A 27,084-nucleotide genomic window follows, 5' to 3' on the forward strand; every position below is an offset into this window, starting at 1 on the left:
CAAGGTCAGTATTTCAGTTGTGTTTTGTTTTTCTTGCTGCAACACAAACCGTCCATGGTGCCAGGGATTTACTGAGACAGGAAAAGGCCTGGGCTATAGCTTCTCAGATCTTGAAAATGGGGCCAGTGTCATTTCAGGCCTTTCTTGGGGTTTCATGGAGGCAAGCTGGGTCCCCTCTGCTCAGCAACCTAACAAGTAACAGGCAGGCTGATCCCAGAGGCCCGTTCAAGGTGTCTGAGAGGAGGGAGGCAAGAGATGGGGCAAGAGAAGAAGCCAGCAGTGGTCCAGGAAGGCCAGGAGCTGAGAAGAAGGGCAGGAAGGTGGGAACTGAGACAGTGGTCCCAACATACCTTGGTAGAGGAGCCCAAGGGAGAGAGGAGGAGAGAGACTGAAATCCAGGCAGCTAAGGCAGCAGACCCCATATTCTCACCAGTTCCCCAGACTCACCCCACACATTGCTCCATGCACATTTGCAGAGAGCAGACACAGATGCTCCAAGTCTGAAGATATTGGTCTGGGGAAGAGGCAACAGCAAGATAGTAGCAAAAATTTCAAAAGGTGAAGAACAGGTGATGGAGCAGATACTGAGGGCTACAGAAGAAACATGCTGCCCCCTGGGGGGCCTAAGGTGCTCCTTATGTTCTGTAGGGCCGACTGACCTCCTCAGCTTCCCCCCAGGGCACACCTCCAGGGTCAAGAGGCCCTGAAATCTTATGAGGAAACCGCCTATGATCAACATAAAACATCTCATTTTGCACTATTTAATGCTTTTGCCTTTAACATTTACTTGTTTGACATTAATAGCACCCCATCTCTTTTACTTTCAGTTTCATTTTTTGTGTCATTAAAAAAAAATGTCTTTTGTAAATACCAAAATGTTATTTTTAAAAATCTGAGCCTTCTTGATTCTTTGTAGCAGAATTTAACCTATTTATATTTGTTGTGATCTATGGGTGTTGAGTCTTGTTCCTGTTAGCTTACTTATGTTTTCTATTATTACATCTCTTTTTAGTTGTTTCTCCTTTTATTTCCTCATTTAATTACTTTTGCTGGGCTGATCAGCAAGATTTGTTATTTTCTCTAGTGGTTTGGAGGTTCACATTCTATTTCCTTTCCATGGAGATTACTGTTTAATTTTAAAGAAACATATCAGAACCTCCGCTTCCTTAAGAGACCATCAAAGGCTACACACACCAAGCCACAGCAGAAGACATGGGAAAGTTTCCATTCCGCTATTTCTCCTCTGAGCTCACACCTTGCCTGGGCTGTGGGGAAGCCAGAGGAAGGGAAAAAGGAGATCATCGTTGCTATCAAGCTCTTAAGTCTGGGTGTTAGCGTCAACACTCATGGGTTCTCCACAGGTGCGAGTCCTGTGAGCCAGGCACTATTTACTGTCCATTTTCTTGGCATCCTTCAGAGCAGGAGGGAGGCTGAGATAGAAAAGAAAGCCACAGAGAGGGGTAGAGACTCAGAGAAAGAAGGAACAGAATGCTGCTTGAATCCCTCCCTGCCCAACAGTCTGGTCCAAAAGATTAAAAAATGACTGTGGTTAGCCGAAAAGTGGAAACAACCCAAATATCTATCAGTGGAAAAATGAATAAATAAAATATGATTCTAGTCATACAATTGAATATTATTCAGCCATAAAAAGGAATGCAGTTCTGACATATGCCGCAACATGAATGAACCTCGGGAACATGCTAAATGAAGTAAGCTAGTCATAGAAGGACAAATATTATGTGATTTCACTTATATGAGATACCCAGATAGTGATATTTATAGAGACAGAAAGTAAAACAGTGGTTATCGGGGTTGGGGGAGGAGGGAATGGAGAATTACTGCTTAATGGCTACAGAGTTTCTGTGTGGGGTCATGAAAATATTTTGGAAATAGATAGTGGTGATGGTTGCACAACATTGTGGATATACTTAATGCCACTGAAGGGTACACTTAAAAATGGCTAAAACAGCAAATATTACTACATTACATATATTTTACCACAATTAAAAAAAAATGAATGTGGAGAACTTTTCAGAGTGAGCTTGTTTCCTTCTCCACCTGGGGAGATGATAGCCTAAGAAAGTTCCACATTCAGACTGTGCTCATATTCTGCCCAAATCTTTGCTGAGATCCCCTGCTGTCTTATCCCCTCTACTAAGAGCTCCTTGAGAGCAACTACACTCTTATTCATCTTTATGGCCCCCGTCTCTTGTGCAAGGTCTTTCGCTGTGTCTATTAAACACAAGTCACATAATAATATCACCGTCAATAACAGTAGAGGTCACCGAGATTCCTCCATGCTTCTGATGTGCCCAGCACTGAGCTTGCTCTGTGTCACTTAAGTCTTGGAATAACTCTATGAGGCAAGTGTACTATTATTACTCTCAAGAAACTGATGCGGAAAAGAAAGTACACAGAGGTGAAGCAATTTGCCCAAAGTCACACAGCTGGTACATGGTGGAGCTGGTACTGCCAGCCTGACTCTGGGGTCTTTGGCTCAGGTGGGTGGGCTGGCATCCTGGCAGAGAACAGTGCTGCTCCACACTGGCCAGCTGACAGGAGCAGAAGGCCAGTATCTTGGAGACCCCAGGGGTCCTGGGCAGGGGCTGCCAATCCTGCCAGCTGCACAGGTGTTGAGGGGAAGGGGAGCGCTGCCGCTCCTTCCCTGCCCTCCAGGACCCACGGCAAACACTGGGCCAGGAGAGAGCAGCGAAGAGGGCGAGGGGCAGAGGCTAATGCAGGGAGGCAAGTAAGAGCCTCCATCACAAGGGCTTACACAATGGAGCCGCACCACTTCACACGCTGCTGGGAGAACCATTAAAACCATTAGCAAGACATTAGCGCTGCAACAAGAACTGGAGAGAGGGGAGGCGCACTGACAGCCTTCCTGGTCGGGACAGAGCAAGCTGCTGGGCTGGGGTGGGGCGACCAAACGGCAGTGGAACTGGGGGCTGCCTTGGGAAAGTCGCTCAGCCTCCCGGGCTCTCAGCCTCCACTGCTGTGAAATGAAAAGTATGTGTTGGGGGAAGGAACACAGACAATTTGTCTCTCTCCTTCCGGATCTGGATCTGATTTCTTACAATGGGGTCTTGGTTCAAACGCTGGAATCTCGGGGAAAGATCAGGAAAACGTCACCCATGATGTGGATATCAAATTACACATATACCCCTGCAGATAACTGAGAATTCACAAGGTAGGGGCGGCCCCCCCATCAAATCCCTCTTCCACTATTTCCTTACGCATCACATATTTAAGGCGACTCCCAGTTCCCAGGCCAAACAAAGCCCTCGACCTGCTCTGCCAACATCTCTGCCAAGGCTGTTTCCCCTCCACCAACCCTCCAGGTGGCACACCCGCCTCAAATTCTGATGAGCACATCCGCACCCAGGAAGGCTGGGGAGAAGCAGGCCTCAGGGCCCTGGCAGGTGCACGGGTTCAGGGATGGAAGAAACCTGAGTTTTAATTTACATCAGTCATGGTTGACTTTGAGCAAGTCCTGAACCTTTATGAGCCTCAGCTATGGAATCTGTCAAATCAGGAATAATGATGTGACCCTAGAGTTGTGAGGGTGAGGGGCAAAGGGTGCCAAGTGCTGGACACGGAACAGGCGCCCAGTTAATAACCCACCTGCCCGGGACAGCGCCCACCCTGCTTGCTCCCTTGTCTCTTCTCTTCTCTTTCTCTAAGGTTTGCCTACAGGCGCAGAGTGTTGGCCTGGGTTTTCCTCATCTCTCTCACTGAACCCTGAGAGCTGGCCGGCAGGGACTCTGTTCCCCACTGCCTCCTTAGCACAGGGACCCATGCCGGCTCCAGTGCATGATGGGTGGATGGATGGATGGGTGTGGGTGAAGGAGTGAGTGAATGACAGCAAAATTATGTAACCAGCTTATTTGGTGGAAACATCAAGGCTCAGAGGGTAAGGAGACTTCAAATAATATGGGAAATCAACATTAGAAAAACCAAGCAGAATGTAAAATGGTATGTACTGGATAATCCCCTCTCTATCCGATAGTCTGGAAGGGTGTGAACAACAAAGTATTCACAGTGATCTGAGTGGTGAGACTGGTGATTTTTATCATCATGATTTTGCTTTCTGGCTACTGAAGCCACAAATTTTACTTGTGTAATAAAAAAAATAGCATGAAAGGAAACTGAATGAGACAGAAAACAAAACCAGTGGCCACATGAAGAGATGCAGCCCTTGGTGCATCCTGCACACAGCCCTGAAAGGGGATTTGGAAGGTCCGCAGCTGGGGAAGATACTTGCTGGCCACCCCTGACCCTATGAGTATGGCCTGCACCCTCTCTGGGTCGTCATCTTATCAGAGAATTCTATGGAACATTCTCTGCAACAGTCCACCTCATGAAAGCTTCCTACCCCGTCCCCTACAAGAAAATGTATTCATCATCAGTACAGCAAAATGTGATTTCAGTTTTATATCTTTATGAGCATTTTTCCAAGTAAGGGGAAAAAAAGATTTCATCAGGCTACAGTCTCCTATCTTCAGCTCAATGCGGCTGCTGTGATGGCAGCTCCTGGGGTCTGTGTCTTAGGAGGGAGGTCCGGGGAGGCAGAGTCCGACCTCCGAAAGTCCTGCAGTTGAGGACACCTTAAGTATTTGCTGCCGTCGGTCAGAACTCAAGAAGAATCTTTTTTCTTTGTGTGCATATTGTCATTGGATTTTCATAGTACCTAATATCCTAGGCAGAGAAGGTCCCATTTCCCAGCATGTTCATCTGACACAACGGGACAAGTAATGTGACTCTGTCCAGGTTGCAGGTAAACCCCACCACTTGTCTGTTGTCTGCTCAAAGCAAAGTGAGGGGAAAATGTTCTACTTGCCTTACTATTCATTTGTCTCCCAGGTAAAAATACTGGAAGAAAATGAGTTACTGGGATTTTTCTCACCCAGAGTTTTTAGATGTAGAGCTTTGTCCAGCATTAATAAAATATTGTTTATCCCAGCTCCCATTACTTTAGAATTGGGTTTATTTTCCATGTAGGTTGTATGAGTGATTTGCAAATGCTACAGGTGTCCTCTGCCAGTGTCTCAGGGTCAGCATGCAGCTGCCAGCAACAAAGCCAATTTAGAGCCTTGTCATGGTAGGAAGGCCTGACGGCAGCGAAGCCAGGGCTGCATTTGGACAGGGGGCCATTCACCCACCTCAAGGGAGCCCCACTCTGACTTCCCTAAGGAAAAAAGCTACCAGTTCAAGTGTATGTGTTTTTAGTTCCAATTCAAACTGAAGAATCAAAGACTTCTCGGTCCTTGGCCGTTCCTTTCTGCTGCAGATAAATAATCTGGTGAGTGATGTGATTTCTTGTTTTGCCACATGCCTAGCTATCAAACAGGAATAACGGTGCTGCCTGGGAGGCTGAGGCCTTGAGAGCTCATTGCTGTGCACGGAGTGCTGAAGACTGACAGATGAAAGGCCCTAGGCACGAGGCAGGATGCTGCTTCTCCTGCCAGCTGTGTGCAAGGAGGGTGTGCGCCTTTGATCTCCTACAGCATGCGGGAGAAAGTGGGCTCCTTTCAGAGGGCGCCCATCTGGGAAGCTACGCCTGATGGTGAGGAAGACACAGTCAACTCCACTGTGAGCAGAGGCCACCCTAGTCTCAGCCTCAGCCCCAGCTGGACTCTCAGGGTGCCCTGGGGACACACACCTTCCCACAATCCTCCCTGCCTCTGGGAGTAGCTTAAACCTAACCACGACAATTTATCCATTTTGTTTCCTGAGCTTCATTCCCTTCACAGATATTCAAAGCGCTTATGTGCCCAACCTTGTGCTTTCCCCCTTTTTCCTCAGCAACAAAACATCTCATACTCTCTGTACCAGGCACACCAGCCTCTCATATTCTCATGGGCACTGTCCTCCCTCGAGCCCCAGGGCCTTTGCATAAGTGTTTCAGAGCTCTCTTCCTTTCAGATCTCTATCTCAGCTCAAGCATCCCTTTCTGAGCAGACCTTCCCTGACCTCTGCCTTAGCCCATGCCCATGCCCTTCTAAGCACTCATAGCACCATGTGCCCACCTGTATGGCACTTGTCACAGCTGCACTGCCAGGGCTGATTAATCTCTCCCTCAATCATTTATCACTACCTGCTACAAGTCGGACATTTGTGTGTGAGTGTTTTTGTTAGTGTCTGTCTCCCCCTAAGCCATAAGAACTAAGAATGGTGCTACTGTCTTTGCTCATCCCTAAAGCCTGGCTCATGAAGCTGGGCTCCATAAATATCTGCCGAATGACTGAACTCTCGTTAATGCACCTAGCCAACAGTCTGAATGCCCCTCAGACAATAAGAATTTGTATAACCAAATAAAATATAGCAGGATCCATTAACGAGGGATCACAACATGGACTACACTGGTCACTACTGGGTCTGATCTAGAGCCATTTTGTAGGAAAGAGAGCCGTGGGGCTATATTCCTTGGCTGTTGTTTGAGTGGCTCTGCACTTCACTTTTCACATGATGGATGAGAACAGTGATAAGAATGTGTGAGAAGCCAGATGCCTGTGACAGTGCAGATGGTCATAGGAGAAGAAATTGCTCCTCGGCAGTAGTCAGAGGAGATCGTATAAAGAAATTGCAAAGCAGCGTTTTGATTTTGGAGCTATGAACAAAGGCAACACCTTTAACAAAAAAAACTTTGCCATTGTGAGTTGGAAAGCCCAACACCATTTTCCTTGCCGACATTATTTTTGGTTGTGTGAAGTTCCTCACGCATACAGGCATGACGTGATGGACGATTTCAGATGAGAAGATTCAGAAACATGAGTGACTCTACCACCCAGAGCAAAGCTTACTTCGTTCAGTCTTTAGGGGCTGGGCCTGGCAGGGGCTGTGAGGGCACACCATCCCTCCCCGTTAGGGGATGCCCAAGCCCTTATCCTGGGTGCCTCAGCCCCACATGCTACCAGACGTGACCTCAGCATCACCTCAGACTGGCTGTGGAGCTGCCTCAAGCCTTGGCAAACACCCACTCTGGCTGTCGAGGAGGCTACAGTCCACGGGACAGCAGGCCCCCAGGGCTGGCAGTCAGACTTGCAGTGGGGAAGAGGGAACCCACTGCCTTGGGCCAGGCTCCAGAGACATGACAGGTTCATATGCTGCCACAGAGGAGAAAACTGGAAGCTGGAGGTGAGAACCTGTTACCCTGGTTTTGGGTGGTGCGGAAGGGAGAGTCCTTCTTTAAAAGGCAGCCGTGGTCCTTGCTTTGCAAGGGCTAGAAGGTGGACTGTGTGCGCAGGCAGGCAAAAGTGGTTTTCTTTTCAGAGCCTGTTTCCATGGTGTCTGAAAGCCCTTGGCAATCCACAGCTGGGTGTCTTGGACAGCCAGGGGGCCCCAAGGCCTTATCTCACCCAGGCCACCCTCCAAGGCCCATCCTCCTGGGCCCCAAGAGTGACAGAGGTCACAGGCTGGTGGCCAGGGCCCTTCTCTCATGCCTCCCCGGGGTAAGGTCGGGGAGTGATGCAAAGGCAGCAGACAAAGGGCAGAGCACAGAGAGAACAAGCCAAGAGCCAAGGCCTCAGGCTCTCACCAGCCCCTCCCCTGCCCCTGCCCTGGGGAAAGATTTTAGAAGCATGAGCTTCCTGGGCTTCCCTGAAGACCCACAGGGCTGCTGCTCAGCAGACCCTCTAACTGGGAACACATTTGTTCCCTCTCCTCAGCCTGGATTGCATGGCCCAGATAACTAGATAAGGGCCTCTTTGGTTTCCAGTGTGTTTATACAGGCTGTGGCCCCACAGTCTTGGAAAGGGTCAACCACATCCGGGCAAGTTAGGATGCCTCCAGGCAGGGTGATGGGAGACGGGTGCCTTACCTGTTCCTGGGAATTCATCACACGCAACTTCATCTGCTTCAGGTATGTGGACGTGAGGGGCATGTTGTAGTCGATAATCCCGGAGACCAGAGGAGAGGGCGGCTCATTTTCTGCCAGAAAGGATGAAAGGAAGCCCCTTTCAGTCTGTGCTGTGGGCCACCAGTGGGGCACCACACCCTGTCACCCACACGGAGGACTCAACGCAGAGCCCGAGGAGGGGCCAACAAGGCCAGAGGTCACCAAGCAGTGGCTCACGCACCAGGCCTGGCCCATCGATGCGGACTGCGTGGCACTGAAACACTTTTAATGAGGTGCCAGTGTGTAATAAGAGAGTCGACGTTTTCAAATCAGGGATATTTGGCTTTTTGAAAAATGGAAGGTCTGGCCACACAGGGCCCACATTCCCACCTGGCAAACCACCACCACAGCTTGGCAGCAGCTGCTTCTTTTAGACACACGGTGTGAGCTCCCCACTTTGCCACAGACCCCACCACTTCCTACTATGCTGCACACTTTCACTGGATCATGATACGTGCCTGGTCCTGGAAGGCATTCACACTTCCAACCCTGGTCCAGGCTGGCTCTCTTCCTGGTGCACGCATTGCCACAGCCTCGCCGCCCCATCTCACGCCCCACAGCACCCCCTAGAAGCATGGCATGGCTCGTGGGTCTGCCCCAGGCCTCCAGCACCCGCCTCCCCACCAATTTTGGTTCCTCCTTAATCACACAAGAGAGGGGCACTTTCCTCCCATTTAGTGCTTTGTTGTCCTAAAGATCAAAGGAACTTGTTCTTTTTGTAGAGCATTTGCAAAGTGTGGAAAGATGTAAAGAAAAAAAATTTTTAAGATCGTAATTGCACCAAGCAGCTTGGCATATGCTTCTGTTTATTTTTTCCCGTGATTTCACATCTTTACATACTTGATATCATAATGCATACAGAGAATTATAGTCTGCCTTAAAAAAATTTTTGCTTAACATTTTGTCATAGGCATTTTCCCCACCATCAAAAATCTACATTTGTAGAATCGTGTACTATTTTAACATGATTTATTTAAGTCATTCTCTTATCGTTGGCTACTTAGGTTGTTTCCTATTGCAGGCCATTATAAACAACACTATAGGGAACATCTTTGTGCATGAAAACTGACCCATATTTCTGGTCATTTCCTTTTTAGAACAGATTCCAAGAAATAGGTTGAAGGGTAGGAATATTTCATGACTCTTTGAAATCTCTGGCTAAGCTGCCTTTTGCAAAGCCACTGTGTTCTGCATCTCAGGTGCCACTGTAGGTGCCATACAGGATGGACTAAAATGGCACAGGAGTAAGTCAAGGAAGATGAGGAGCATGATTAAAAGGGAGCTCATCACCTCTCCCCAGACCAACTTCCCCTTCCTTCAGATGTCTCCTGCCAAGACCCAGCTCAAAACCCTGCAGGCACCCGCTGGGACCCGTCACACTAAGCAGGGTCTCGTTTAGTCATTTAGTCACTTGACTCTGCTTCACCCTCTGCCAGGGGAATACTCATGGTTACCTGCTCTCTGGCCTCCTCCTCCTGCTGTGCAGGGCTGCTGGCTCTGACCCAGCGTTTCCTCTGGTGCCTACTACTGCTCATAGGCTGGAAATTAAGTAGCATGAGGAGGAGAAGTGGGAGCAACTTCTGGACTAGCTGAAGCCTGCCCTCCACTGTCACCTAACAGATGGCCTGAAGGGAGGGATGCGGAGGACATCCTCAGTGATTTGCTAAACCTGGCACTTCAGAGCTACAGCCCAGGCCAGGAAGGCCTCTGCAACCTTGAAAACACTATGCTGAGTGAAAGAAGCCAGGCACAAAAGGACCAACACCATATAGTTCCCCTTAGAGGGACTATCTAGAATAGGCACATTCATGGAATCAGAAAGCAGAGTGGAGGTTATTAGGGACTGGGAAGTTGATTGCTTCAAGGGTACACAGTTTCTGTTTGGGGTGATGAAAACGTTTTGGAAATCGAGAGAGTGGAGATGGTTGCTCAACGGTGTGAATATAATTAATGCCATGGAACTGTACACTTGAAAATTAGTAAATGGCAAGTTTTATGTTATATTTTACCAAGATAAAGAAAAAAGGCCCCTGCATCCAAGGGACAAAGCCACCCAAAGGGACAAGTGAGTCCCTGTGTGGCAAGGATAGGAACAGCCCTGTAGAAAATAGGGCCCGTGCAGACCAGGGGTGGGATGTAGGGGTGCCATTTTGAGGTAGTGTATACTTCTGGTGCCCTAACAGCTTGAATAATGTTTTTTTAATCAAGTTTTATGAAAATGCAGAGTTTCATTTTGCTTTTTAAAAGCTATGTTGTCACACTCAAAATTTTTGTGTTCTTTGAGGAAGCAGTAAATGTCACTAATAGAATGTCTCAGAAACTGGCTTGAAATGGGCCAGACTTTTTTTTTTTCTTCTTAAGAGACTTGGTTCTGGGCAGAGGGGTTCTCTGCCACCACCGCATGTTGTCCCCTTAGTGCTGTTGGGAAACTAAAATGCATTTCTGTGTACTTGAGGACTCCTTGCACCCCACAATCAACTTGGACTTGATGACCTTAAGCCCAGGAGTATGTTGGGACCCGGCCCCCCAAAATCAGTGGGGTTGGATGCACTGTGTGAAGCAGAGATTCCAGCAACAACATTGAGATGATGTCACCGAGAAGAGCCATGGTTCCTGTTTTCAGACTGTGGGTCTGCGGACGGAGAATTCTGCTGTTCCTGTTTTATTTCCTCAAAGATGAGGTTGTCTGGTGACAAGTTGTTAGACAACATGATACATGAGACGGGCCCCCCTCTAAGGGTCCCTGGTCAGAGTTGCAAATGAAAACTGCATCAGGCCTTAGGGAGACGCTGTGTTTGGTTGTCCACGGGGATGGGCTGCTGTGGGGTCTTACTCGTGGTCACCCACATCCTTGCCTGAAATGCCATCATGACTGCTTACAAGAAGATGTCTTTCATAAGGCCAGGTACAGCTCAGTTTAGAAAAGAAACAATGGCTAGGATGGTGCTCTTGTGAGGCAAGAGAAGGGGCTTCCCTCAGCCTGTTCCCTCCCCAGCATGTGCACAGATCAGAAACTGCTTCCAGCACCCAGAGGTGAGCCAGGAGGGCTCAAGAAGAGCAGGCACGATGCCTTTGTCTGGGGGAAGCTGGGGTATGCCAAGCATACACACACAGATCCATCAGAGGCTGATGTGTGGTGAAATGCTTGCACCTGCGGCTCCAGAAGTGACAGTCCTGTCGGGGAGGCAGGCCCTTGGAGGATGGGGGGCACAGCAGGTGAGGGAATGAGTCAGGGAACTGCTGTGGGAGGTCAGAGCTCGGCTACACCACAGTGAGCAGAAAGGCAGGCAGGGTTTCAGCCATGGGAAGCCCGATGGTCCTGGAAGTGATAAGTGGTTCACACTGAGAGGATCAGCTTAGTAGGAAAGAGATAAGGAGCAGGGGCCAGTGGGAGCCTGTGGAGTCAGGTGCTCACAGGTGACACAAACACCAGGATGGGGGACAAGCTGAGGTGGACACCTGAACAAGGAAGAGGTGGCTTCCTGGGGCTCTGCTGAGACAGGTCAGGTTTCCACTGAGGTCAACACATGCAGTGGCCAAAACACTCTGGCCACTGCAAACAACCCGACACCACTGGTGAGTTAGGAGAGAGCAAGGGTCACAGAGCTGGAATAATCCAGCAGGTTGCTGGTGAGGGAGGCAGAGAACTACCCGAAGAGATGTCTCAATTGCCTTGTCAAGGAAAACTGGAACCAGCCCAAGCACTGAGCCCTGTTTCATAGGCCTCGGGGACAGTCCCTGGCACAGAGGCTCTACCCGGGCAAGCCAAGCGCTGGCCTCCACAGCTGGGCTCCAGTGACACTTGTCGATCAATGCAAATTCCAGCTGAGGTAGTGGCCCTCATTCCTCCAGGAGGAACACAAGGTGGCCCTGCTCATGAACTTTCACCTGCGGAATGGGAGAACCTCTAAGTCCAGAGACATCCAGAGCTTCTGGGCGCCAGTGGCAAAAGCTTTCCCGTTGGAGGGTGTGGCACAGAGGGGCCAGAGGACCGTCCTGCCTGTTGTGAGGTTCAGATCTGGAAATAAGATCCCAGGGGGGCTGGCCTAAAAGGTGATTTAAAAAGCCTCTTTCTTCGGGAAGTGAAGCGAACCATCAGCAAGTCTTCAAACAGCGCTGATGTGTGCGCATTCGGGGCGGGGAAGGTGGCGGAACCTGGTAGATACAGTCCCTGTGCTCAGCAGGGTGGGGCTGGCAGTGAGTCCATTAGAGCTCCGAGGGCTCTCCGGTAGCTCAAGATGGCTTCGCGGGGAGAGGGTCCGCACAGGACTGTGTTCCATCACTCAGCTGACAGCTACTGAGTGCTCCCCAGGAGCTCCACACAGACCCTGCTGCCTGACGCTCCCGAGAACGCCATGAAGTGGGGGCCGTATTAATATCCGCACTGTATAGATGAGGCAACAGCACACGGAGAGGCTGCGCAACCTCCCCATTGCACACAGCAAGGAAGCATGAGGGCCGGGAAAGGACAGGCCAGCAAGCAGGCCAGCACAGGGGAGATTCTCCAGGGCAATGGGCTGGGATGAGGCCACAGGAGGGAGAGACAGAAAGGAGGGATCTGGAGGGGCCGGGCACGGAGGGAGTTGGAAATCCCACAGAAGAGTTTGGGCCTGGCTGTGAAGGAGATGCCACCTGAGTGGATGACTGTGTCACTAAGGAAGGGACCCTTCAGTAGGTGACTGATGTTGCCCACTGCTAACTCTTAGTTTGCAGCCATGCAGACAATATTTTGTCATATCAAAGAAAACTGAAACGTGCCCCCAGGAACCTCTCTCCCCGGGAGCAGAAGGCACACCCGGTTCTCATCCTCTGTCCCCTCTGCCTGGACTCGTTCAGGAGCTGGTGAAGAGGAGCGTGGGGCCGGGAGGCCCTGGCATTTCCCATCCTCGGACTTCCTGATCCCCCGCAGCCTCCTCTGCTTGCGCCCCTGGCCTGGGGGAGGGCACAGGAGTCTCCAGGCTCCACACTCTGCTGGGGACAAACTGCAGAGCAGGAGACGCTGCTTTGCTTCCTTCCTTTCTTTCTTCCACGAGGCCAGGAAGCGAGGTGCTTTCCCAGCAGCCCCTCAAGAAGTCTCCATCCTGTTCCCTGTCCCCCTGCTGCCCCACCTTCCTGGGGCAGGAACAGGGGCCTGCCTCTGGGGCCTAGGGGAGGCAGGTGGAGAAGGAGGGAGGGCTGGCATGACTGGATGCCTGTGAGAGAGCGAGCAGTGCAGCTGCCCACATTCAGGGAAGCCAGCATGGCAGCTGAATGGGCACAGATAGGATCTCAAGGCTCTCAGCTGGGGCAGCAGAAGGGAGAACCTGCCAGCTGGCGGCGGTGGCCCACGCAGCTAAGGTCTCTTGGTCACTAGGCAGACAGGGGAGGCTTTGAGACTCTAAGGCTCTCCACCGACAGCTTCCAGAAAGCAAGCCTCTCCCTTTTGCCCAACGTCCAGGTTGTGGACCCAGGGTACTCGCTTGCCTGTGTGGGGCGACTGACCATGTGTCTCCCCATGGGGTCACCTGGACAGTGGCAGTCTTGTGCCTGGGCACCAGGGTGCAGTAACACTGGGTAGGGGAGACAGGCTGCTGTTCCCTGGGCACTCCTTCCACCAGGTGCCCTTCCTCTTGCTACAGAATGGGCTCCTTAGTTCAACTGCAACCCCGGGAGGGAGGCACTGCTCCCTTTTTGCTGATGAGAAAATAAGTTCTCCTGCTCTCGGGGGGACCTGGGACAAGTGATTTTGTCTCTCTGTGCCTTGTTTCCTTGGCTGTAAACTGGGACAGACACCTCATAGGGTCATAGGAGCTGTTACAAGCAGATGTTCAGTGAGGTGCCCTAACCTGCCGAGGTACGCACAGCAGGAAGGAGGGTGGGACATGCAGGCCGCTGGGACCACAAGCCTCTGCTCCTCCACGGCCACGCTGTCGCCTGCTCCTTCGGAGTCTCCTCTTCTCCCTGTGTGGGAAACTCCCCTCCTGGGGACAAAGAAGTGGCATTCTGCCCGGGGATGGGCAAGGATGGGTGCTGTGCAGCCTTACTCTGCTGCCCTCAGTCCTGCCTGAAACAAGCCCATGGAGCTGGTTCATATGCCAGGCGGTTCCCTCCCAGCATGGGTGCCCTCTCCCTCTGCACTCCCCTCCTCCTCCCTGGGGGTGGGGGCCCAGCGCTGGAGAACCAGGCTGCTGCTGTGCTCCCGTCGCTCCCCAGCCCGCAGCCGAGGAGTGGAGCTGCGGCCCCGGGGACCTCCCAGCCTGCACTGAGGAGTGGGGGAGAGGTGAGAGTCGTTCTCCACATGGGGTGCCAGCCAGGGAGCAGCGTGGATGGGGCCTGCAGACACCCCAGAGCAGCCCACAAAGGTGGCCCCTCTTAGCCTTGCCTCTGTGCCCTCAGGCAAGCGGTGCTCTGTCAGACTCTGCCAGTTGCTATGGAAACGGTTAGGACAGAACAGGAGGGAACAGGCAGACTCGTGGTCAGGGACCAGGCAGCTGCCACCAGGGACTCAGACCCCAGTGGAGAAAGCCCTCCTGGCCCCATCTTCAGGTACCAAAAGCTCTCTTGGCCTGGGGGTTGCAGCTGCTCCGCACGGCCTGGCAGGGGCCTCACTCAGGCATCTAGCATTATCACAGTAACTGCAACAGCCACAGCTCACTCCTGCACGGTGGCCCTGTGCCAGGTACGGGGATTAACTCTCCAATCCCATCAGCCCCCTGAGGTAGGCACCATCATTAACTCTGATGCACAGATGAGGAAACTAAGGCTCAGAGAGATGAAGTCACTTGATCAGGACATACAACTAGCTTGGATTTGAACCCACCCAGTGTAGCCCTGGAGTTCCTCTCTTAGACAAGGAACCCAGTGCTTTCGAGGGATTAACTAGATTCCTTCCTGTTCTTCATGCTGTAGGAGCCATTCCTAGGGCCCAATGAGGCAGCCATGGACAGGAAGGCCTCTGGATTTGGTAAGTCAGATGGTGTCCGAAGTTGCTCACGTGCATCAGGGGCCCCCAAAATGAGGAGAAAAGCCTACAAATGCCTGTGCCCCAATTCTTTTCTTGTTGCCTACTCGGGCTCCTTTGTTGATTCTTCCTCCCCCAGATTCGGACACCACTTGAGCACCAGTGGAGTAAGCAGCCTGCCCTTCATTCTGAGTCTGTTCCCATCCTCAGGCAAAACACTCACTGACTTCCTCAACCTTTGCAGGTCTGATGCCCTGGAGCAGCCTAGAAGCCCTGATAAATCACCCACTTGGGCACCATTTCTCTAGGCAGAGTTACAGTCATAAAGCCAAATGTACGGGCTCGTCTCGCTATGCCAAAGCCACCTGCACGCAGACGGGCCCCAGACTTACGGAGACCTCTGGGGACATTCAGGTTGCAGTTGGGGGACTAAAGTGTGGGTCCTTGCAGTGTCTCACTGGGAAGGGCAGAGCTGGAGAGCATGGATGTTGGTCCAAGAGGCCAATTTCAGCTGGTCACAAGTGCTGTGGGCACTTTAAATTCTAACTAACCCCCAGAGCTTTCCTGAGCTTGCACTGGGAGGGGAGGAACCCTTCAAGAGGCCCTACTACTGGCAGGTGTGTGGCTACAGGGTAGGAGGGATGCGCTCCTGGTCTCCAAGAGCTTATAGTCAGTCAGCAAGACCACAGCCAGGCAGACACTGTCCAGGGTGAGGCCTGGGTGGCAAGAATTAAAAGCTGAGGGAATGGGTCAAGGTGGCATTTCCACCTGGAACCTGGGGGAGAAGAGGTTCTTGAGGAGCACTGGGAATGTGTGGTTGGTTTTCAAGTGAAACTTGACATAAAATAATAGGGGGGGAAAAACCCCAAACAAGCATGTTCTCTGGGCAGCCGCATGGACCCTCACTGGCCTCTGGGAATTGTGACAGCTGCTGGCCATGTGCTTTTCTCTTTGTGCCAGCAAAGCAAGAGCCCTTCTGGTGGGAGAGCCTCCCCCAAATCTCCAGCACCTGTCTGCTCACCTACCTTTGGGCTCCAGGCCGTTGGAATTAAAGTGCATCCTCTTCTGACACTCTGTGCAGCTCATCAGGAACCGGGTCACAGCCTCTCGTGGAAGGAAGGCGTAGGTCTCTGCGATCTGGGGGAGAGAGGAGGTTTGCTCACGGTATGGGCCCATGGGGAGGCTGCCTGGTCACCAGGTCACCAAGGTCTGTGCTCTGGTGGTAGATGCCTGGCTCTTGCCAGGAAAGGCAGTGAGTCGAGGAGCAAGGGGCAGGTGTCTGTGATTCGGAGCCATGGAATGAGTCAGGACCTTTACAGAAAACCATTTGCTTTAAAATTTTGAATAAAAGAACTCAAAAATCGAAAAAGCAAAATGTTTAAACATTTTCTACTTTTTAACTTATGTTCTTATAAGTAATATTCCTCTTAGAACATGTTATTGCTGCTTCTTAAAAATGAGTTTACAAACATTGATGTAGGATAGGATGAAACAATTTGCACTCTGAGAGTTGGCTAAACTGAGACCCACTAATAAACCTACAGGCTCTCAGCCTATCAACAGAACCCAGGGTTCTACAATCTATTCCTGCAATACCTCACAGGTCAAGAACCTTTTTAGGGAGACCTGTGAAAAGCTGATGCTGAGGAAACAGATTTGCCAAGTGGGACAGGCTCTTAGGGACCCCCGTGTTCCAGGTGATGTCACGAAGGCCAGAGAGGTGGACCGACTCCCTAAGGTCACACAGCTCTACACAAGCAATGCCAGACTAAGCTGTGCTCCAGGTCACACCACCCCATAGCAGCCTCCAGAGGGCCTCCCCTAGCTAGGGAGGGAAGTTGAAACAGATAGCAGGGAGCACAAGAAAGAGGTGGGGTGGGGGAGCGGGGACGAGGGGCCTCTGGGCACAGAAGCCCAGCCCTCTCTTCTTGCTCTGGGTTTTTGGAAACCCACTGGCCCTGGTTTGGCTGCTTGAGGAGCCACGGAGACCTCTTGGGCCCAGGTTCCCTGGAAGCCATAGCTGCCTGGTTGCTGATTTTCACGTTTCCCAGAGCCAGGGCCCTCCCGCTCCTTTCCACTAAGGGGCAGCATCATCCCAGGAATCCACGGTCCTCACCGCAGCCCAGCCGGGAAAGGGGCTGAGGGCCCTGGTCAGCCCACGAGAGGAAGGGGCTGCCTACAGGACAGCAGCAGTCGCCTCCATCGGGAGGCAAGTGCCCTGCTCCCTCTCTGTAGTGGATGGGAAGTGGGCTAAGGTGGGGCAGAGGTGATGGGGCCGGGGCAGTTGGGCCCCAGGCTGCAGCCAGGCCCTTGGAGGACCAGCCTGGGCTGTGCTCCCAGCTCAGCTGGCCTGTGGAGCTCTAGGGGCCACTCGTGCCTGGTGGCTGGCTGCAAACGCAGAGTTAATTTTGGTGACACAATTGTTATTTCTCAGCTGATTTGATGCTCTGCGGAGCAGGCAGGCTCCTTGATGAGTTATCTCCCTTCCAAATTCCCTGTCTGATTGCCTTCCTCTGGAGGTCAGGGACAAGGGCAAACCCCTGCTCTCCGATTGGAGCCAGTGGATGGGAGGGTGTGTGGCCTGTTCTCCTCCAGTGTTAGGGTCCCAGGATGGGGGCTTCCTGCCACTCACAGGACATGGACATCTTCATCCCCAGCCCAGAGTTGCCTGGAAGTCTTAGGGGCTACGCATCCCTCTTGTGCCTGCCATGTTTGAAAGGATGGGCCCTCTTGAAGGGTTGATGGCTGCAGGAATAAACAGGCAGGAGGGAAGGGTGCCCACTGGGCAAAGTGGAGGGCTGTTGCTAACTTGACCAACAGATGACCACTTGGGTGCCCCAAAGTGTGGCATCTGAGGTCAGGCCTTAGAAGAGCTGAGCCAAGGACTTGGGGTGGAAGGTTGCAGTCTGCTGGGAAAGGAGGAAAGACTGATACCATATGGACGGCCCTCTTCACCACACAGAGCTCCACCTGCCACTGGCCAGAGAATGTTCTTAAAGGGCTCCGGGAGAGTCTTCCTGACCTGGCCGCTCTGCTGAAGTGACTGCAACATGCACAGAGGTTCTACTTGCCACCTGGCCCACTGAGGGTATAGGGACAGTTCCCAGAAAGGGTGCTGCCCAGGGAGCAGAGTGGTGGCCACAGCCCTCCTGGCCTTGGCAGAGCCCCCAGCAGTAGGCAAAGGCTGGCTGGAGTGCCACAGAGAGGGGGAGCACTGCACACACCTTCTGGTCTGGGACCCACCAAGGGGTGGGTGGTGTGGACAGAAGGCAGGTAGGTAAGATGTCCTTAGGGATGGTATGTCTGCAGCCTTGCAAGGAGCTCCCTAGGGACTCAGCAAAGTGCAGAGTGCAACCCAGCTCTGTGCTGCTGAGGGCTCCCCAGTGGAGGAGGATGCCTCCCTGTGCCAGGCCTTCACCCTTCTGTGGGCATCTTCTGGCTCATCCTCCTGGCTTGTCCACATGAGAAATGGGGCCTCTATTTCTGTTGGATTGCACCGATGCCCAGGGCCACAGGACCACAGGCTAAGTTGAAATGAGGAGGACACTCCCAGCTGACACACTAGGCAGTAGAATGGTGGTTTTCAGATAGTTTTAGAACCACACACACTGTTCTGGAAATAGACTCTTATGCTGAAGCCCAAAATGTGTAACAGATAAAGATGGAGCTGCTGTGTTTAAGGAAAAGCTTCAGGCCCCCTGTCCCCACCCAGCCTCGCTCAGCCACGCCGAGCTGCTTGCTGCCTTGCTCTCAGGGCCTCCTGCCTGGGCCTGGAGACCCGTACACAGATTTGCCTTTTAGGTTTTTCCTAGTGGTAAAAACCAAGAGAGATTTCACTGGCAGGGAGAGCAGAAGCTATCTACAGAGTCGCTGACTTGCAGGCCCCGTTTTCGCTCCCCAACTCAGAGGCCGACAAAGACAGATGAGGCCAATTGGGGGAGTTGTACCACTTTACAAGATCCTCCTTCTGCCCCATGGGTGGATTAGCACATGGTGGGCCTGGAGCAGTTGCTGACTATATCTGGCCCCACTACAAAGTGGTCTGGACATCTAGATCTGGACTCAGAAAGCAGGTCTAGCATACCGGGCACCTTGGGAAAGGGGAAGGAGGCAAAGGGGCTTGCTACAACCCAGGTGCGTGCAGACACCATAAAAAGACCTTGAAAAAGTATCAGTCTTCTATGTGGGTTCAGAGAACTTTGTAGAACCGCTTGGAACCCTCTCCAGACTCGAGTATCAGCAAGACCCGCTGGACCCTCTAGACCTCGGGTCACACTGCATCAGAGGCAAAGGAAGGCAGGGGCTTCCTACACAAAACAGAAATCCCCAGCGTTATCCATGTAAGGGGCTGTCTACCTCCAGTTTTAGAAGGCTCGTTATCTGTACTCTTTGATCTCCTGGTGGACCATGGTAGGAACTGGAAACTTCTTTTTCCGACTGAAGAGTGTGTCTCCTTTAATGCCCTGAACAAGCCTACCAATCTCTCTCCCAGTGCCCTCCTTACACAGGCAACCCAGGCCTGTCAGAATCTGGAAAGCCCCAGGTGCCTGGGTGAGGCAGTCCCAGGATTCAGGTTTGGCAAAATACAGAGACAAGTCCAAAACCCCCTCAGCCAAGGGCCTGCTGCAAACCCTGTGGTGCCAGGCTATGCCTCTGCAGCCACCAGCATGGAGTTTCCCCAGGGGCTCTCTTTCCACAGGCATGGGTGGGGCTGAGAGCGAGGCCTGGGTTGAAGAAAATGGGAGCAGATGAAACGAGGGGGACAAAAACATCCAGGCACTTCCCCCACCCCCAAAAAGGAAAAGGGTGGCATGAGATAGGTGACAGATGAGGAAGAGGAGGGGGAAGGGAGAGGAGGCACACAGTGGGGGAGGGGGCACGGCAGCTCCCTTGGCCGCACACCCCCGGCAGGAGGGTCCTGGCCTGCTCCACGCAGCCATGGCCTTGCTGCTGAAATTCCAACTCTGTGTGCAGCCCAGCTGGCTTGCTGCCAGTCATGTGCCGGCTCCAGGCTGGGCAGCAGGAAGTGGGGCACGCGGCAGGCATATAGACAAGAATCCAGGAAGTGCAGAGCAAGGGGCTGATGTCCACTTGGCTCAGGGATGCAAACGCTGGCAGACCCAGCCCAGCCCTGGCCCCTCCACAGCATGGAGGTTGCAGATACCAGCCTTCATAAGGACCCAAGAAGCGGCTGTGGGTGAGGCTTGGTGCTGGGCACTGAGGGGACCAGCTGGCCCAGGCCCATCTACCTAGGCAACAGCAAGTAGTCTGGCTTACTATCCAACCACAGGAGGTTTGTAGAGAGGCACGATGTGCAGGGTCAGGGCGCAGGCTCTGGGGCCAACTGTCTGGTTCTGAACATCAGCTGGGTGACCTCAAGGCAGGTGATACATCTCTCTGAGCCTCATTTCCTCATCTGTAAAATGGGGGTGACAGTAGCACCGGTTTCATACTTACGACTTCATAGGTGCAAAGGCTGAGTTGGTGCATGGGAAGTGTTGGGTGCAGAGCCTGGTACAGTTTAACTGCCTGGACTGGCAAATTGAATGCTGAGAAAATGTGCTGGGTCTCATCAATATTAAGGAGCCCACACTGGCCCCAGCCTGGGTGTCCCCTTTTTCACCTCTGACACTCTGGTGGAAACACCGTCAGAACTCCCTTCCCACAAGTTGTTTCCTGATGCATATGTGCTGAGAAGCCGGGCATTGGGGTGGATGAATTATCCTCTCCTGCTTCCCTCAGCCCTACCCCATCTCTCTGAGACCCTGGGGTGCATGGGTGGGTCCTTAAGACTCTTTGAGGGCAAAGGCCATCTTCTGAGGCCAATAAGCCAGGTTGTTGGATTTTCAAGAAATCTGGCCATATGGGGAAATTACAGACTTCAACATGCCACCTCCACAGCAGTCCAAGGCTAGTTATACAAAGAACCTGGGGGGTGGTTCACATCTCCCTGGGCGAGGGGGCCCAGGCACAGAGGAGCAGGTCTCTAAGGAAGCCAGAGAGAAAGTCTGCACAGATGGGCCACGAGGGCCCTGGCCAACTGCCATTCAAGTGCTGTGTGACATTAGACGAGTAGCTCAACTCTCTGGGCCTCAGTTTCCTTAACTGTGAAATAACACCAACCACAGCACCGCCATCTCAGGATTGCAGTGAGGCTCAACTAAACACCAAGTGCCTGGCTTTGCTGGTTTGGTGGCAGGTGCTGGGCAAATGGTACAGGGCTGTGCATGAGCTGTGGCAATGGGGGCCAAGAGCAGACGGGACCAGAACACAGGCAGGCCTCTCCTGCTCTGGCCACTGTCCCCTTTACCTCCCCATGTGTGACACTTCCCATCCACGGATTGCTGTCTCTGCCCCTTCTGCCTACCCAAGTTCAGATGCTAGCTTACACGCCACCCTGTCTATGAAGCCCCTGCCTTAGCACTGAACATCCGCCTCTAGAGGTGCCTTGCTGAACACCCAGGCACCTGCATTCTTATTCCCTCAAAACTAGTCTTGGAGACATTTCTGGGTCTCAGGTCTTGGGTTTGCTCTCGGCCTCCTCACCCCAAATGGAACCCTGATCTCCCTGGGGGGGGGCGCCCAGGTCCTCCAGCTTCCCCTGGGGAACCTCCAGCGCCGACTCCCAGCAAAGGGCTGAGTGAACTCATACCCAGGAAGCGCTCAGGAAACACAGTGAATGCCAAGAAAGCATTTGTTCTTAGTATTATTACCTAGCCACCTCCTGCCCCCCATGGCCCAGAGCAGTCAGCAAAGGGCAGGGGGCAGGCGTGGAGTGGTGGGGGGAAACACGGGGGTGAAGCAGAAACCAGAAAAGGGAAGAAGAGAGCTTATTCTCATCCCTTTCCTTCCCTCCCTCTCGCTCCCATCAACCTGCTTCTTTGTGCTCAGACCACAGAACCCGCCCCCTTGCCCCTGTGAGCCGCTCTGGCTGCCAGTGCCCTTGCCCTGTGCCCCCCTGGGTCCCCAAAGGCCATTTCATCACGCCTCAGCTCCCTGCCCCACCCTCTCCCAACATGTGCGGAGCCCATGGCCTCCTGCCAAGGCCTGGGGCTGCCAGCAGAGGCCGAGACGGAAATCTCACCGCTCGGTAGGTTTTCTTCTGCCCAGCGTGCTTGGGGGCTTTGCCTGGCTCCGCCGAGCTCTCCACATGCATCGAGTAGATGATGTCAAAGAAATCTTCCACCACAGCGACCCGCTTCAGAGCGATGCCCTCCGGCTCCGACAGGCCATCTGCCCCCTACGACAGGGTGGACAAGCTGTGTTAGTGTCAGGCTGATGGCGGGGTGAGAGCTGGGCCCTGAGGCCCGTGATGGGTCGGGGGCAGGGACGGCGTTGCTCCCTGACCCCGCAGGGCCTCCTGTGGTAGGGCTGGGGGCAGGGGTGCAAGGAGCCTGCTGAGAGGGCCCCAGGGAGGGGGTTACCAGAGTCAGGGGGACCGCTGCTACTAAATCTACCAGAAACAATGGGCAGAGAATGACAGCAACAAAAATACAAATTAAAAAACCAAGAGGCTCCATGTTCACAATTTCAGACAGATTGTGCCAGACTCAGGCGGGGAGCTCTCGAATCACACGCTGTGCCAAGACCATCCTGGAAGTCTCTGGGGAGGGGGGAGTGCTAAATAGATGCAGCCCCATCAGGAGCTCGCCAATTAGCAGTAACCTTTCACTGTGGTCCCGGGCTGGGGTCCCAGGGGGAAGGCTCGGATCACCTGGGTGACTCCTGCCTCCACCCTGGCCTTTCAGAAAAGCTTCTCACCATGCCGCCCTCCCCACTCCAGCAGCTGAGCGCCTGCAACAGCACCCGGGCTCTTTGTGTGTGGAGATGTGAGGAATAACAGGCACACAGCCACGTGGAGGTGGCGGGGCCGCGTGAGTGGGGTGGCTGCAGGGTTCCTGAGCCTCTTATCAGGCTGGCGTGAGTGCTGTCAGCTGGTCTGGACAAGGTGTGCCAGGATCAAGATGGGGTCCTTCAATAGCACAGAGCTGCTGGGCCAATGCCTGCCCTCCCCCAGTAGCAGGGCTAGGAGGGCGCCGGAAACAGCAGGGCTGAGGCTGGGGGATGCGCTGGGCCCGCGGAGCACACCGCTCAGTTAGTTCCTTATCCACAGACTCGGGGACCCTGTCTCTCAGCCATCATTTCCCAAAGGCGAGACTTGGGGGACTTGGGATGGCTTCAAAGATGAAGAGGAAGCCGTGATGGGGGTGTAGGGAGGTAATGGGGAAAAGGGAGCAGGCTTTTCTCTAAAAATACCCGAAACAGAAATCTCTAAGAGAATTCTTCCCCAGAGGTCCCCATTCAAGGATCAAGAACATCAGCTCTGTGAGGGTGTGGGCTTCCTCCGCTGGCTCCTGGCTGTCTCCCCAGCACCTAGAACAATGCCTGACACAGAGTAGGCACAATAAATTGCTACTGATTTGGTTATTCGTGGCGGCCTGGCAGGGTAGTTCAGACATACTCTTTCCCAGTTTGAATGGGGCCCATCATTTAAGTGCCTGTGTGACTATGAACAGTTTTTGTGCTTTTCTGAGCCTCAGATCCTTAATCTAGAAAATCAGGATAACAGAAGGACCTTTCCCATAAGCTGCAGAGATGAATAAATGAGCTACATGTGCAGGACTTAGCACCAAGCCCAGCCCATGGGAAGTGCTAGACAAATATTGTCATTAAGATGTGCTTTGCTGTTTGCTAAGTTTCCCCTATCTGTGATAGGGCTAAACATCAAGACAGGCCTGTTGGGTTTTGGGGGTCAGGACCTGTCTGTGGTACGGTGGACCTTGGTCTTTGAAGTCCAAGGAGCATAGAGGCCACTTTGTATGGGACATTTGCTCACAATGCATTCTAGCCACAGACAGGGTTTGGTTTTAGCCAGCAACTTTCCCAACGTGCCAAGATGGGTGAGCAGGGTTGTATCTCTGCCGGAGGGCCACTTGTGAGCAGATGGGGGAAGAAGGAGAGCTGGGCATCTGGGGTGTAGCCTACAGCTAGTGGGCAGTGTCCGTGAGTGGTGACCCTAGGAGGTGACCTCACTGGCCCTGTACAGGCTCTCTTGTCAATGTCTTATCCATTGACAATGGATCCATTTCAATGGGGACTTCTCAGATAGCACACACCTGGGATGTGTGCATGCGTCCACATGTGTGTGTGTGCACGTGTGTGTGTGCATGTGTGTGTGTGTGAGTGTAGGAGGAGCCGCCTGATGGTCCTGCTTCCCTGCTGTAAGATTGTGGGCAAACTCTTCAGTCTTCCTGAGCTTTGCTTATGAGATGAGCTGTGAAATTCCGAGACCCTGCTGCCCTCTCGGGAGCTGCTGTTACCTCTTCTTCAGGGGTATGTGGAGTTCCCCTCTAAAGTCCGGGGCCATCTGTAAACAGTGACAGACCACTATCCAGCATTTGGAGGAATCATCAAATATTGCTGTGACAGAGTTGGATGGGACAAATATGACACAGGTCAAGTCCAATGCACTTTTAACCAGAGGTTCATGTCAGCAAAAATAAAAGAACTTTAAGAGTGAAAATACAACTGGATTTCTATTTCTTCATCTGGGCGGTGGTTATGCAGGTGTGTTCCATTTATAAATGGCCATTAATCTGAACACTACAATCTGTGTACTTTTCTGTATGTACTACAATTTAGTTTTTAAAATGTATATTTAAAGAAGCACACATTTTAATAATCTGAATCCAGAGTTCATTGTTAAGTTTAGCTGCTTAACAATGAACATACTTCTCTGCTCATAAAATTGTTTCAGGAAAGAACACAGATAGTTCTGGAAAAGTGAGATAAAATTTGGTAGAAGGAATGGAATAAGAAAACAGTCTGATAAAGGACAATATTTGAGACAGATGAGATGGAAAATGCTCCCTAACCAGCCTGGTGACCTTGGGCAGGTCACTTCTTGGCCTCTTGAAACTCAGTTTCCCCACCTATAAAATGATACTAAAAAGTCCTAGTTGGGTATATTAATGATATCATAATAAAAATTAATTAATTAATTAATTTGAAAAAGTCCTAGTTGGATGTCCCAAGACTTGGGAATATACATCGGGCATCTGCCCATATGTGCCTGTAAATGTTCATCTCTTCCCTTTAGACCCACTGAGTTTGGACATTTTGTGTTTAGGAATCTGTTCTTATCTCCCATCCCTCTGATCCATTCAGGCTATACAACGGGCCCCCCGAAGTAACACCCACCATCAGAAGAGATGCATAGTCTTATGTGATTCCCAAATAACATGCTAAGCCTGTCACACAACCTTGGAATAAGCCTTCCTAAGGTCAAGGTGTAACTAACCAACCTAAATTGAACAGCAAAACACAGAGCCCTGTGCCTGGCCTGTCTTTGTCCAGCCTCCCACCGCCCTCATTAGGCAGACACAGGTAACTGACAGCTTTGCTCCTGGTCCAACATGACCATAAGATTATGCCCAAGAAATTCTTCGGGGAGCTTTTTTAGCTCCCTTTTTAAAAATTGATTGTGATCTCCTCTGATGTTCAAACCTGGGTCCTGTAATCTATCTCAACTGCAAAGATACACACAGGAAAGGAGAGAGCCTGTAGCAACAAGAATTCAAACCCACAAGGTCTGCAGAGCCACACCTTGAACCGTCCTCTGGTGAGCTGTGGCCACCTGGATGCCATGTGTGCTACACCCAGAGGGAAGAACACCAGGATATATGTGTGGCCTTCAAGGAGAACTCTGGGAGGAGAACAAAGGGATCCCACGGCAGTCACATGCCCCATCATCTCTGCCATGCCCTGCATCCACAGAGGTAATAACCTTCATGCTAAATGCTGCAGGAGAGGCATGCCTTCCCTAGCTGAGCACCCAGACACGGTGCTACAAGGCAAGAGCTGCTAATTAAGGGAGCAGAAAGCAACTTCCCCATAGCCTTGAGATGCCCCTGCCAACCACTTCTGCTCTGTACCCAAATTAGCTTAATCTGATCCTAAGCAAGCTGGACCCTGGATTGAAAAAGGAAATTCACATCCTTTACAGGCTGGATAAAGAGAGGGTCTGGAGCCTCCTGACTATCTCCAGCTTCCTGGGAACACCAACCAGCAGTGATGGAATGGAACCCTGCAGCATCCCATGGGAAAAGCCATGAAAAACACATGGTCGGTTGTGCAGGCCCGACCTCTGGGGCCTTCCTGTGTGGGGAGGAACATTGCCATGGTAACACATGACATCCTTTCAAACCAGCCAACTCCAAAACAGCCAGCCAGACCCAGGCGAACAAAACCAGACAAGGCAATAGTTTCTAAAAATCCACGGAGCTACTTTCTTGGACATCACCATCTTTCTTAAAACCAGCCCATTTGTGTTCTAAACTAAAGGCCAGGTTACCACTCATTGAGAAAACCACCTAATGTTACTTAAATACTGCTGATGTCAGAATATTTAGAACAGTGGTCCTCAAAATGTGGTCCCTAGACTACCCAGAATTGGCATTACCTGGGAACTCGATAGAAATGCAAATTCTCAGGCCCCACCCCAGACCTACCAAATCAGATCCTCTGAGGTTTTTATAGCGCCCCCCTCCAGAAGATTTTGATGCATGACAGATTTTTGACAACTGCTGATTAAAATATCTCAATGATTGAGACAGGGGAGAAACCAGTAGGGAAACTGGTATTGGCTTGTTAAATATAGACGTACTCTGTGCTTTTAGGCTTACTATGTTAGTATTTTCTCCTATGAAGGCCAATTTTCCTAATGGTGGGAACAAAAGAATCTGATTGGGCTACATTAGTATAAATTTGAAACACCTTCCCAGAGACTTACTGTGGATTATGCATAGAAAAGGCAGGAGTGCCCAGCATCCTGACATCAATTTTTAAGTCCTCCCTGGCAAAGCTAGTTGACACTTAAGCAGGTCATCCCTTGACAGATCTCTTTTGGCTTCCTCAGTTTCCTCAAATGATCTGAATGCTCAGCACAAGAGGGATGGCTACATCCAGGGTAGCAGACCTAGCAGGGAGATTATCAGCATGTCTTCCTAGGCCATTAGGCCCCTGCTGGGGCGGTTTCATGTGCTATGGTTGGGAGTCAGCCCTCAGGTGGGCTCCTGAATCTGACTGCATCTTGCCTGTCTCCCCACTAAGCCAATTAAACGGACCCCTGCCCTTAAGGGCAGGTGAGGTCCAGTTGCTAATGGACTGCAGTTCTGTCACCTCCATTGGAACTTCGAAGTCACTTGCTAGTAATAAGTTACACACTTATCAAGGTAGGTTCACA

General features: G+C 51.9%; 1 protein-coding gene across 3 annotated transcripts in view; it reads right to left on the reverse strand.

Moving 5' to 3' along the window:
- NOL4L (nucleolar protein 4 like) overlaps positions 1-27,084 on the reverse strand; it is a 120,510-nt gene that overhangs the window by 51,611 nt on the left and 41,815 nt on the right. For all 3 annotated transcript variants that reach the window (XR_005032509.2, XM_036924712.2, XM_036924710.2), the window contains exons 2-4: positions 21,925-22,080; positions 15,866-15,977; positions 7,823-7,932 (exon numbers count right to left, since the gene is read on the reverse strand). Coding sequence is in view for 2 of the 3 variants with exons in the window: in XM_036924712.2 (XP_036780607.1) it covers positions 7,823-7,932; positions 15,866-15,977; positions 21,925-22,080 (378 nt within the window). In the remaining variant the exon portion in view is untranslated. The remainder of the gene's footprint in view (positions 1-7,822; positions 7,933-15,865; positions 15,978-21,924; positions 22,081-27,084) is intronic.

Source organism: Manis pentadactyla, chromosome 5 (genome assembly GCF_030020395.1).
Source record: "Manis pentadactyla isolate mManPen7 chromosome 5, mManPen7.hap1, whole genome shotgun sequence".
Lineage (NCBI taxonomy): Eukaryota > Metazoa > Chordata > Mammalia > Pholidota > Manidae > Manis > Manis pentadactyla.